We start from the raw sequence: 14318 nt of genomic DNA, 5'->3' as shown, positions 1-14318 counted from the left end.
GAGGCTTAGGTGGGAGGATCACTTGAGGCCAGGAGTTGACATGGTGAGACTATATCTGTACAAAAAATTTTAAAAATTATCAGGGTATGGTGGTAGTCTTAGGTACTCAGGAGGCTAAAGCAGGAAGAGTACTTGAGCTTGGGACTTAGAGGCTACAATAAGCTGTGACTGGGCAACTACACTCTAGCCTGGGTGACAGAGGCATGTGCCACCATACCCAGCTAATTTTCTTTCTTCTTTTTTATTTTTTTGGTAGAGATGGGGTCTTGCCCAGGCTAGTCTCAAATTCTTGGTCCTGAGTGATCCTTCTGCCTTGGCCTCCCAGAGTGCTGGGATTATAAGGCATGAGTCACCATACCTGGCCCCAGAAGGCCATTGTAAGTGGAGAAAAGCTCTTGAGCTTTTTCCTCAGTGCTGGCTGAATTAAGTTATTAACATCTGTACCATAAGGCTGTTACATTACACTGCAGAGTAAAGGACCTAGGTCTTGAATCTAATTCCTTCCAACAACACAGAGACCCAAATACTAGCCATTAAAGCAGAGTGTAGGGGCTCAGCGCCTGTAGCACAGTGGTTACAGCGCCAGCCTCATACACCAAAGTAGGCCTAGCATACAGTGAACTCTCAATAATTACTTGCTGAGTAAAAAATTTTAAATGAGGCTCGGCACCCTTAGCATAGTGGTTATGGCACCAGCCACATACACAGAGGCTGGCAGGTTGAAAACTGGCCTGGGCCAGCTAAACAACAACAACTGCAACAAAAAAATAGCTGGGTGTCGTTGCAGGCACCTATAGTCCCAGCTACTTGGGAGGCTGAGGCAAGAGAATCGCTTAAGCCCAAGAGTTTGAGGTTGCTGTGAGCTGTGACGCCACAGCACTCTACTGAGGGTGACATAGTGAGACTCTGTCTCAAAAAAAAAAAAAAAAAAAAAAGAAAGAAGAGTGTATGGAGTGTAGGTGAATGGCTGTCATACTTTTCAGGATGTAGGGTAGGGTAACCATTATGGTTCCAGAACTGCCAGATGTTGCAAATAGCCCTCCCTCAAGAATGGTATAGACTGGGCTATACGGTCACTGCCTTCTCCCCTTTTCTAGCAATGGAGAATACTATGCATTTTTAATGTAGGGCAGGGAGGAAGTAACATGTAATCCCTTAAGGAAATGTCACTTAATGTTAAACATAAATTTTTCCAAACTATGTGGATTCTGCGTCAGTGATTTGTCCCAAGACTTTTATCTAAAATCCTAAAAACAAATTACCTCTAATCAAGATTCAATTTGGTGATAGCGTAACCATTACCAGTTGTACTTTACCTGAGGACAGAGGGCTTCTAACTGGCTTGCAGACATTCGAACAAGCTTTACGCCTTCTTCATTGTTTGAGATGGAACAGGCCAAGTTGGCAACCTATAAACATAAAAAAACCTTTAAATATTTTTCTCTTTTGACTGCTACATAAAATAGGCACATACCTACCCCTACCCAACCATTCCAGAACAGATGACAAAAGCACGAATGATACTCCATTTCTCACAGACTGATCATCTGCTTATGAACACACATTTTTAAACTCTATACTGAACAAGGTATACAGACTCATAATGCACATCGCATTGCAGGGTGGTGGCAGAACCTTCAAAGATCCCAGGGCCTGTAAGTCAATCTTTGCATGGCTCTAGTCTGCTTTAAAAAGAGGTTCTTCTGATGTGGGCAATATTGCAAAAAAAGCTAAGGGACCAAAGGCCTCAGGAGATAACTTTTTTATCCTCAAAAACGTTCTGCAGCTATTCTTGAAGGAAGAAAACAAAAATTCTAACTTGCTGATCTCATTTGACAGGTGAATGGATGCTTCACATAAGTCAAGATGAGCTTTATTTGAATACAAGGCCTTTTTTAAAATAAAATTTGGCATGAAGACAACTTCAAGATGGATTCAAGGCCATCCTCATCAAAAAAAAGGAAAAAGAAACAGATAATGTTCCATAGTTAAGAGCAAACTGTCCTGGGCGGCGCCTGTGGCTCAGTCGGTAAGGCGCCGGCCCCATATACCGAGGGTGGCGGGTTCAAACCCGGCCCCGGCCAAACTGCAACCAAAAAATAGCCGGGCGTTGTGGCGGGCGCCTGTAGTCCCAGCTACTCGGGAGGCTGAGGCAAGAGAATCGCTTAAGCCCAGGAGTTGGAGGTTGCTGTGAGCTGTGTGAGGCCATGGCACTCTACTGAGGGCCATAAAGTGAGACTCTGTCTCTACAAAAAAAAAAAAAAAAAAAGAGCAAACTGTCCTTCAGCTGAGTTCTCAAAAACACTGACAGCTGGACTTTTTCCTGGCCAATGCTGCTTAATTTGAACTAAAATCTTTACCTTCCCATCCAATCATCTCAATGATACAGCCCATGTAACCATGTAATCTTTCCATGTTGTGTCGTACTTCCTTTGCTGAAGCTCAGCCTGTGCTAACAACGTGGCTGAGGAGAGACTGCTAAGGCTATCCATGTTTCTTTTTTGTTGTTTTTTTTGTTTGTTTGTTTGTTTTTTTGTAGAGACAGAGTTTCACTTTATTGCCCTCCGTAGAGTGTCGTGGCGTCACACAGCTCACAGCAACCTCCAACTCCTCGGCTTAGGCGATTCTCCTGCCTCAGCCTCCTGAGTAGCTGGGACTACAGGCGCCCGCCACAACGCCCGGCTATTTTTTTTTGTTGTTGTTGCAGTTTGGCAGGGGCTGGGTTTAAACCCGCCATCCTCGGTATATGGGGCCGGCGCCCTGCTCACTGAGCCACAGGCGCCGCCCAGGCTATCCATGTTTCTAAACGATCAGGTTTGCCAACTCCATTAGCAATACCAGCACCCAGCTGAATACATGGTGCTGGGACACATCTTTACCCCAGTTGCAAACTGAGTTATGAATGATAAAGGCGTAGGAAGTTGAATATCAGACGCACTTTCTGGGAATTTAAATGCCAGAGTAAACAAGGGCGATAACAATAACCTTTGATTTCTACTCCTCCACCCAACATAAGCACATAAAAGCACAAGAAAAATTATACACTATGACAGCAGTTGTTTGTAGTGTTAAGGATTATCAGTTTTTGGTAAGACTGCTAACTATCAGAATCCTGCAATGCTTAATCACAAGGAGAAACAAAGGAAGGAACATGCAATTTAAACATAAAAATTTAAAGAAATAGAAAAGTCAGATCTCTAATGTTTATGGAGCCTTCAAAATCACTAACATTTATACTCCCCAAAGCTTCTAATTCCACATTTTGCTGTCAACTGGACCCGAGCAAAGATTCATTTCTGTTTAGGATGACAATCAACAGACATGGCTGTAAATTTCTATTTGTTTAAAAAAAATCACTGCTAAATATGGCCTAAACTAAATTTTGTAAAGCATAAGACTTATTTTATTAAAAAATAAAAATACCAAATGTATATTTTGTTAGACTACATGGAAAGAGAAAGGTTATATTAGATATGTTCATGAATAGTAGTCTACAGCCCCTATTGCTTCACTGCCTTAAAGCAGCATTCTGAAAACAAATACAAAATTTGATGCTGACCACTGAATTAATCAACAGTTTCACAAAAATCCTCAGTGAGGAGAGTGTACTAATGCCCTCTATCCCACCCACTCCCATCATTTATGGAGGCCAGCCAAAGGTTTGATTCAAGACAGTCATTACTAAATTACTACTACAACCTTATGTCAATTTATAGTCTCTCAATTTTATGAACCCCTCAAACTCAAAAAAAAAAAAAAATGAATTAAAAGGCAAAAGATTATAAAAGTATTCTCAGGGTGGCGCCTGTGGCTCAGTGAGTAGGGCGCCGGCCCCATATGCCGAGGGTGGCGGGTTCAAACCCAGCCCCGGCCAAACTGCAACAAAAAATAGCCGGGCGTTGTGGCGGGCACTTGTAGTCCCAGCTGCTTGGGAGGCTGAGGCAAGAGAATCGCGTAAGCCCAAGAGTTAGAGGTTGCTGTGAGCCGTGGGACGCCACGGCACTCTACCCAAGGGTGGTACAGTGAGACTCTGTCTCTACCAAAAAAAAAAAAAAAGATTATAAAAGTATTCTCTACTATAAATCATATCTGAGGGTGACAGTGTATGGCTAAGGCTGAAACAGCTGACTTCTTTAAACCATCTTTTCTGTTTCCTGATATGCATCCTAACAAAATAAAAGTTGTGGAAGTCTTGCTCATTATTTTCAAAAGCACTTCAGATGATGTACTGATGAAGCAGTAATGTTCTGTAAGAGCACACTGCCTGTTTCAGGAGGCCTGCAAGGAGGAAACAGGTCACTGACACTCTTCTCTGGATGAATGAGCTTCCAGATTCACCCCCCAGGGACAGGGCTACTCATTTCTAACAATTGACAAATGTGCAAATGTAACATCTTGGCCACAGTTCTATGAAAAGCTAACTTTACATACTAGTGCCAGGCCTGACAATAGTGAAAGGAGAGGGTAAGAGGAGGGGCTTCCCAAAAGCCTCTTTCTGTGGAAAATGTGGGGCTCTAGTAATCTGGGATAGTAGTTAATACTGATACTAAGGAAGATTTTAAAGTTTGAACGAAAAATACTTGCTGTAGCTAACTTCCACAGAGAACCCAGCAGAACTGAGCAATGGGGAACATCTCTAGGTGTTATGAGAATGAATCATTAATACATCTTTGCTACCACAGTTACTTGTGCATTAGCCACTAAAATGTCTCTGGTTCCTGTTAATCCAAGAGGTGGGCTACAAACGACACCATGACCACCAGCTTTGAGAAGCCCGCTTTTGTAATATCTGTGCATGTCTTGTGTGTGTAGATTTCAGAAAACTTGCAAACCTCTGTTTTCCTCAGCAGTAGCTAAACTACTGAGGAAAACACTCACAGTCTATGTCAAATCAAAAAATATGACATCTGTACATGACAGGAAAGACAGCTTTTCGGTCATTTAGGAAAGCTCTACTTTGTTGTTGTTTTTTTTTTTTTTTTTCTGTACAGACAGAGTCTTACTTTATGGCCCTCGGTAGAGTGCCGTGGCCTCACACAGCTCACAGCAACCTCCAACTCCTGGGCTTAAGTGATTCTCTTGCCTCAGCCTCCCAAGTAGCTGGGACTACAGGCGCCTGCCACAACACCCGGCTATTTTTTGATTGCAGTTTGGCCGGGGCCGGGTTTGAACCCACCACCTTCGGTATATGGGGCCGGCGCCGCCCAGGAAAGCTCTACATTTATGCCACAATGAATTAATGATCTTTATTTAAATAAAATCTATTAAACAGGCCAGGTGGTAGCTATAATCCCAGCACTTTAGGGGACTGAGACAAGAGTACTACTTGAGGCCTGGAGTTTGAGACCAGACTGGGCACTATAGCAAGACCCTTCAGCTACTTGGGAGGTTGAGGCAGGAGGATAGTTGGAGTTGAGGAATTATAAATTACAGTGAGCTATAATCACACCATTGCACTACAGCCTGGGCAATAGAGCCAGACCTTGTCTCTGTTAAGTTAATAAATTAATTAGTTAAAATAAACTAAAATAAGATTTATTACACAAAGTGTTACCCTGGAAAAATATCCTATTGACTAGTTTCCTCTCTTACACAATGGGTTGATGATTTGCATAAGTCAAAGTTGTTTATTTCCTTCAGTAACTGCTCCTGGTTTCATGTCTGGCTCAGTTATACCTGCACCTTATCCTGAAAACTTTGTAGGAAGACAAGATAAGGTGGTATTCTTCATAATAAATTAACGACCTATTTTCACACCTTATGCCTGTTGTAGAGAAAAACAAGTGAGAAGAGCTTTGGGACAGACTTTTAAGTCCAAATAGTGACACCACAATATAGGTAGCATGCCAGAGGGGTGAAGCTTAAAACATACATCTCTTTCTACCTGCCCTTGCGTCAAGCTACCACCTGAGTTTTCTTCTTTAATGATCTTAACTCCTAAAAGTTAAAAGAAAAAAAAGAAGAATGTTTTCAAACTTGTCCTGCACATAAAGAAGTCCCAAATGCAGGTGGTATAAATTTCAGAGTTGCTCAAGAAGTTTTCAACAATTACTCCCAAACCTAAAGAGTAAATGATGATGGAACAGAGGTTAAGCTTCTATTTTCCAATTTCCAGGGAAAGGTGTTCGCAATCTTACTAGTAGGAACAAGATTATCTTACTGAAAAAACAAATTATGCATAGATGATAGAAAAGTCACAAATCCCAAAACTGGATTGAGGTGATGGCTATGCAGTTCTGTAAGCTTACTAAAAATCCTTGAATTGTATACTCAAAATGGGTGAATTTGGGGGCAGCACCTATAGCTCAAAGGAGTAGGAGCTGGCCCCATATGCCAGAATTGGTGGGTTCAAACCTAGCCCCCGCCAAACTGAAAAAAAAAAAAAAAAAAAAAAGAGGTGAATTTTATGATAGGTAAATTATATACCTTAATAATGCTGGGCATGTTTTAATAGCCACATACCAATGGGGGTGGGGTGGGGGGGTAATCCAGGATCCTTCTGTTTTCACATGTTCCTGACCTGTACTCCCATTAATATGTGACTGCTAAAAGCTATTCAAGTGAGAAACTGAGAAAATTTTTCAGAGGCTAGAAAAGAAAAAGGAGAAATTCAGAGAGGTAATCTAAAACTAAAAATAGTGTTCACTTTTGTGGGGGATTTGGGGGAAAATAACATTCCATGATCAGAACTTTGGTTTTTAACCAGCCAATGCCAAGGCTTTCACAAGGTAGACACCTTAGGCACAGAGATAGACAGCCAAAAGTTAACTCCAATGAAAGAGTCAATTAAAGAAAAAGTGACCATGAAGAGGAAAAGAGTAGGATACTTGGCAATCTTAGCATTCACTCAAGGAGGAAAGGAAAACTGCTACACCCTACCCCAAATTCTACCCAAAGGTGGCCCTCTACAAGAGTACAAGTACAGAAATTATGTTATTTATATGTAGGCCTGAAAATCTTTTAGGTTTAGAAGGTCATGTATTTTAGTACCCCTAAGCAACTGGCAGAAGCAAACATAAATTGACATTTTCCCTGATGGAAGATAATCTAAACCTAGGCCTCAAAGAATTCCCATAACAAAATGCCAGGAATATGGACTCATAATGAAAAACACAGAAAGGATACAAGAAAATAAACCATCTTGGGCAAGAATAAGCAAAACAAACACTTGTATAGTCATATCCATAATGAATACAGCTACTCAAATGATCAAAACTGGATCATTTTATTAATAAAAATGAGAGTATATAAATAAGGAAAAAGGCACCCTAAAAATGACTAGTCACACATGAAAAGAATCAAAATAGAATTTTAAGGAAAAACCAACAATTTCTATCACTTCTAGAAATTTATAATATTGACTAAATACTGCTGAAAAGAGAATTAGTAACATGAAAAGTCGAAATGAAAAAATTACTAAAAACAAAATTTTTTTTTGTGATATGGAACATGTGGAAGCCGTAAAAGAAGTTAAGATGCAAGATGGATTGTGAAAGTCTCTCAGTGAGGAATTTCAGAAGGAAACAACAGAGAATGGGGGAAATGATAATATTGAAAAAGATAATGGCAAAAATTTTTTTAGACTAGATGAAATGTAATTTATAGGCTTGAGAAGAAAAATTTCAAACAGGGTAAATAAAAAGAAATGCACACTTAAACTGTAATGAAGCTATGAGACAACAAAAACAAGAAGACTTTTTAAATAGCCAGAAAGTAAATACAAATTATCTATAAAGAAAGGAGTGTAAAATTGACTGTGGACTTCTCATAGCAACAATTAAAGCCAGAGATAAGAAAATAATACCTTTGAGAGTAACTGATGGGGTCATCCCAAAACTATACACCTAATAAACTTATTTTTTCAAGAATTAGGGTGAGGCTCGGCACGTGTAGCTCAAGCAGCTAAGGTGCCGGCCTCATATTCTGGAGCTGGTAGGTTCGAATCCAGCCTGGGCCACCAAACAATGACAACTACAACCAAAAAATAGCCGGGCATTGTGGCAGGCGCCTGTAGTCCCAGCTACTTGGGAGACTGAGACAAGAGGCTTAAGCCCAAGAGTTTGAGGTTGCAGTGAGCAGTGATGCCACTCTACCCAGGGCAACAGCTTGAGATTCTGTCTCCAAAAGAAAAAAAAAAAGAAAAAGAAAGAAAGAAGAAAGAATTAGGGCAAAATAAGGATATTAAAACAAAAAACAAACAACTCAGGAGTATTTACTCCTAACAGATCTCTCCTTCTCCTGAACTAAAGAAGTTTCTAAAGAATATATGGTCCAGGAAGAAGGGGAGTGATCCCAGAAGAAGGCTTAATTCACAGTAAGAAATGGGAAGCAAATATATCAGGTGCGCAAATTTAAGCAAAGTCTAAAAAAAACTGAACAATTACAGTATTGTTTAACTCATGGGGCTAAAAATTAGAAGAACTAAAATACTGGACAATAAAAATATTTAAGTTGAAGAGTGACTGAAATTAAAGCATCTATGATTCTTATATTGTTTCAGTTAAGAGGAAATGATACTGATTAGCCTCAACCTGTGAGTGAAACATGCAGGCTAAAATAGCCAGTTTCTACTGATAATAAAGACAAGTGTGCAACTTCCAAATAAATAAAAGGAGGTGGGGCCTAGACCAATCCAAAATAGGGAAGGAGAGTTAGAAATAAAGAAGGGACAGAAACAGAGGAATTAGAGAGAATAAAATGCGATGATAAAAATGAACTCACATTAGATTTAGCTTATTTTGAACAAAAATATAACTTGGATCATTTTTTTCACGTCACTTCAGTATAATTTAAGCTACATTGTTAAAAAAATACATACTACATAAAATACATATTTTAGGAAGAGGCAGAATATAAATTTAAGCATCACTAACAACAGATAAAAGACGGGACTAGGAATCATGAATTTATTGAAATATGATAAAAGATTTTTTTTTTTTTGGTAGAGACAGAGTTTCACTTTATTGCCCTCGGTAGAGTGCCGTGGCATCACACAGCTCACAGCAACCTCCAACTCCTGGGCCTAGGCGATTCTCCTGCCTCAGCCTCCCGAGCAGCTGGGACTACAGGCGCCTGCCACAACGCCCGGCTATTTTTTTGTTGCAGTTTGGCCGGGGCCGGGTTTGAACCCGCCACCCTTGGTACATGGGGCCGGTGCCCTGCTCACTGAGCCACAGGCGCCGCCCAATGATAAAAGATTTTTAAACAGCGTGGCTATTTGATATATTTTTAAAAGGGCTTCACTTGTAATCACCATTTGGATGATCTTGTAATCATTTCCATTCACGTGGTACTACTATAGGGACCACTCTGAAAAGTCTCTATTTCTATTTTACCTAATCTTATCAGTAAAGCTAGAAAAGGTGCCTGTCTATCCATTAGTCCATCAGTTCCACAGATGAGGAAACAGGAAGGCCTATTCCTGTTTCTGGAACTGCAAAAAGGTTGGGCACAGTGCTTCCTTAATCACGCTTACTAATGCTCAAAAGAAAAGAAGAATCTTCATGCCCCTTAAGAGAACAAGGGTCATCCAAATGTCTTTGTTTGATCATTCCAAAATTTGACTAGGTGGTTAAATTCAATCAAAAAAGTTTATCTGGAGCCAGGCACCATGGCTCACGCCTATAATCTTAGCACTCCCGGAGACCGAGACAAGTGGATTGCCTGAGTTCACGGGTTCAAGACCAGCATGAGCAAGAGCAAGACCCTGTCTCTAAAAATAGCTGAGTGTTGTGGGAGGTGCGGTAGTGGGTGCCTGTAGTCCCACCTATAGGCTGAGACAAGAGAATCACTTGAGCCCAAGAGTTTGAGGTTGCTGTGAGCAATAACGCCACAGCACTCTACTAAGGGTAACAAAGTAAGACTCTCTCAAAAAAACAAACAAATAAGCCCCCCAAAAAACAAGCAGTCAAATCAATAAGATCGTATCTCATTCACTGCCTTGTGAATTAAGAACCAAAAAGTGACTAGCACTTTGGGAGGCCAAGGCGAGAGGATTACTTGAGGTCAGGAGTTTGAGAGCAGCCTGAACAAGAGCAAGACCCTGTCACTACAAAAACTAGAAAAATTAAGGCAGGCATAGTAGCTCATGCCCATAATCCTGGCACTCTGGGAGGCTGAGGGAGGAGGAAAACTTGAGCTCAGGAGTTCGACACCAGCCTGAGCAACAGTGAAAACCCAGTCTCTACTAAAATCAGAAAAAAATAGCCTTGCATGGTGGCATATGCCTGTAGTCCTAGCTACTCAGAAGACTAAGGCAAGAGGATCGCTTGAACCCAGGTGTTTGAGGTTGCAGTGAGCTATGATGAGTCTACTGCATTCCAGCCTAGGTGACAGAGACTCTACCTCAACGAAAGAACAGAGAGAAAGCAAGCTAGCTAGCTTATTTGGGGTTAAGGTGTTAAAAAATAGCACGTGCAAGATAATTTTATCTCACACAGTCTCATGCATCTGAACATACAAACTCTCAAAAATGTTAAAAAGCTCAAAATGCTTAGAATTCTTTAGGAATCTAAGGTCAGCATCCCCCCCCCCCCCCAAGATATCTGACTTTTTGTCTGAAAACATCCTACAGTTGTAGAAAACTGAATCTTCATTTAATTTGCTTTTTGCCAGAATTTCAGCCTAGTATCAAATAGAAGCACTGAGAAAATACCAAAGATGTCACAGAACAAAAGTTATAATGCAGATCATTTAATTTGCAGTTAAAATACACATTTCAAACCAATAAAGCCATATCCTACGAAGTCCCAGATAATGGGAAATAGTGGGGGGTAGCGGACGCACAGGGAGGCAACAAATAATGATATTACAGCTCAAAAGCATGCCAGTTTCACTTTTTGGTTCTTAATTCACAAAGCAGTAAATGAGATACAATCTTATTGTAGCAAATTCATTACACTAAGAGGCATATTTTTCTACAATGTCTAAGGCTGCAGAGATAAATGATATGTGATTTTTACAGGGAGGATTTCATGAATGGCATTTTCCCTATTTCATTCTCGCAATTCATAAAACTGAAGAAGGACGTGGAAGAGAGCAAAATCATAGGTAAAATTCGTTGCTCTTTAGTTATTAAGCTGCTCACAGCCAAAGGAGGTGGACAAAGCATAAAGCATTTAAAAATGCCACATGGGTGTTGCATTTATTGACAAAAAGGTTAATATTTCTGACAGCAAATAAGTTTTTCACCTTAATACACTTTAAATTGAAGAGCAACATAAAGAAATCATTAGCTGGAGAGTCAAGTCTTAAAAGGTGTTATCATAAACTTGAAGCACAGCCTCGCCATTTTATAAACAGATGAAAAGTCCTCAGTGCTATGTTATACTCCATTTCAGAAGAAAATGGTAAAGCGAAGAGTCATCCAGCTCACAACACTGGCCTTCAGCTCCTGCTCCCCCCACTCACTGGCCTTGAGGACATAAAACATCTACACAACCTTCACTTAAGAAACATAATTTTAATACCATGTGGGGAGTTACTGGATTCTACTAACAACTTTGGTATAGGGCAGTCAGAGGTCCTAGCCAGACCATCAGAAAACAGCAGTTTAGAGAGGACTCATGCTGGCTTGGCGCCTGTGGCTCAAGCGGCTAAGGTACCAGTCACATACACCTGAGCTGGCGGGTTCGAATCCAGCCTGGGCCTGCCAAACAACAATGACGACTACAACCAAAAAAAAACAGCCAGGCGTTGTGGTGGGCGCCTGTAGTCCCAGCTACTTGGGAGGCAGAGACAGGAGACTAGCTTGAGCCCAGGAGTTTGAGGTTGCTGTGAGCTATGATGCCATGGCACCCTACTCAGGGCAACAGCTTGAGGCTCTGTCTCAAAAAAAAAAAAAAAAAAAAAAGAGAGAGGACTCATGCTAAGTATTCTGCTATTTGCTTTTAAGTACAAGCACAAGAGTCATTTAAAAAGAATCCAGTAGATTACTAACACCACAAAGATTCACTGATACTATGTACACTTAGAGGGACTAGAGTGATAAGAGGAATTTGCTTCCATTAATAAAACCTCAATAGTATGCGGTGTTTATTCTCAAAACAAATCGTGTATTTCTACAATATGATATACACAGAAGGCATCATAAAACAATTCCATTTCTCTTTTGTTTTGCTTTTGAGACAGGGTCTCACTCTGTCACCCAGGCTGAAGTGCAGTGGAACAATCACAGCTTACTGTAACCTTGAACTCCGGTCTCAAGTGATCCTCCTGCCTTTGCCTCCAAAAATGCTGGATTACAGGCACTCCATCCAGCAAAATAGTTCCATTTCTGAGTAGGTGTTATCCCTAATACTAATCAGGAACCATAAATACATTTGATGCCACTTTATAGGACACCTCCAATTAGAGCATAGACCTTTTTTTTTTTTTTTGTAGAGACAGTCTCACTTTATAGCCCTCGGTAGAGTGCCATGGCATCACACAGCTCACAGCAACCTCCAACTCCTGGGCTTAAGCGATTCTCTTGCCTCAGCCTCCCGAGTAGCTGGGACTACAGGCGCCTGCCACAAGGCCCAGTTATTTATTTTTTTTTTTTTTGGTTGCAGTTCAGCAGGGGCCGGGTTTGAACCCGCCACCCTCGGTATATGGGGGTGACTTACCGACTGAGCCACAGGCGCCGCCCAAGCATAGACCTTTTTATACTATTTTATTTGGTCTAGGGAGAACGAATTTCTTTTAAAGCAATCCATGGGACTTCCAAAAACCAAGTTAGCGAAAGCCAACTAATTGGCTCCAAATTTATTTCAGTGAAGTATTAAAATGCTACAGAAGTAACAGCTTTTGCTCAGCTTCCATTTCAAATGCTGGTAAAATGGATAACTTTTTTTTACATATCACCTCAGTTCAATTTAAATTATATTATACAAAATACATATTTATTTTGATTATATCTCTCTCCCTAGAAGATCATCTTCATGTGGGTAGGAATTTTTGTCTTATTCACTATTCTATCCGTAAGTCCCAGAACAGTGACCAGGACATATTAAGCATTCTAAACATATTTGTTACAAGAATCTTGTTATAATTTTTCTCTCCCAAAGTGCTAGAATTGCAGGTGTGAGCCACCACTTCATTCTCCGAAATTTTCCCATAATTTCCACATTCTAAAAGAGTTCACAATTCATCCTCACATATACATTATACAGTATTATGCATTACATCGATCTTTTGCATAAATATAACAAATACTCTAAAATAAGGTAAAGTTCACTAACACCACTGTTACCATAATGGAGAGCTCTGCATTTCTCCAATTGTCCTCAAATCACTGTACAAGAATCTTTGTGGATGTCAGCCCAAGAATCTAAATGTTGAGCACCTGGGTGACTCAAATGTTTACAAACTTTGGGAACCAATAGGTTCATTAATCTAATTGCCAGTGAGTGCCTACTGTATTATCACAAAATTTACATTCCATTGGAGTATGGGGTAGGGGCCAAACAAATAAGAAAATTAAATCCAATAATTTTAGATAGTAAGAAGTACTCAAAGGATATAAATCAAGTTGACCAGATGGAAAAATGACTACTGGAAGATGGGACAGAGGGGATGAGGGATGCAGGAAGACCTCTCTATGGAGGAAACATTACATATTTAGGCATGGTCAAAGAGGAAGAACTACTCAAACATGGGTGGGAGGGAGACACAGGACTAAAGGCAGTTACAAAGGCAGGCAGGGAACCCTATGGGCCATGGTTAAAAATAGGGATTTTTAAATTTTATTACAAGTGTGCCTAAAAGCCAGAGTAAGTGGTTGGGGGAAGAAGGAAGGATTGGTTCTGAAGTAAAGGAATGGCAAAATTTAATATAAAGGGATCGTGTTGACTCTTCTGCACAAAGAGACTGGACAGGGAAAAGAGTATAATTCCCACCCCCACCCCCACCAAAAAAAATCTGTAAAGAGGCTGCTTCAAAAAACTCCGGTGAGAGATGTAGCATGGACTAGGGAGGTGATCAGAGAAGTAAAGAAAAGCAGAAGTTGCCCTTGCACTTTGTTTTAAAGAACATTTTTTTAAATATCAGATCGGTTAAAAGCTATTTTAAAAAAGAAATGACACAGACTTATAAAAGGGCAGCCAATAATATGAAGAACAATTCCAGCAGCAATCCTGGTAAAACATTTAGGATGCTATCCAGAAGGGGATTTACACGTCGCAGTGAGAATCTATGATTCCGTGAGAAAGAACCACTCACTCTGGTATGAAGAGATGGACCCAATTCCCTGGAAGAACAGAAAACATGACTCAGAAAAGAGAGCTTCCAGAGAAAAGGAAAACTCAAATAAAGCAAACAGCACCAGGTAAGAGATATGG

General features: G+C 40.4%; 1 protein-coding gene across 2 annotated transcripts in view; it reads right to left on the bottom strand.

Annotated features, from left to right (window-relative positions):
- The window catches only part of CTNNA1 (catenin alpha 1), a 199525-nt gene that overhangs the window by 38529 nt on the left and 146678 nt on the right, over positions 1 to 14318 (bottom strand). For both annotated transcript variants that reach the window (XM_053566409.1, XM_053566410.1), the window contains exon 10: positions 1317 to 1409. In XM_053566409.1, the coding sequence (XP_053422384.1) occupies positions 1317 to 1409 (93 nt within the window). The remainder of the gene's footprint in view (positions 1 to 1316; positions 1410 to 14318) is intronic.

This window comes from Nycticebus coucang, chromosome 17 (assembly GCF_027406575.1).
Source record: "Nycticebus coucang isolate mNycCou1 chromosome 17, mNycCou1.pri, whole genome shotgun sequence".
In the NCBI taxonomy this organism is placed as follows: Eukaryota; Metazoa; Chordata; class Mammalia; order Primates; family Lorisidae; genus Nycticebus; species Nycticebus coucang.
The sequence above is the reverse complement of the archived record's forward strand: the minus strand, read 5'-3'. Positions and strand labels throughout refer to the sequence as shown.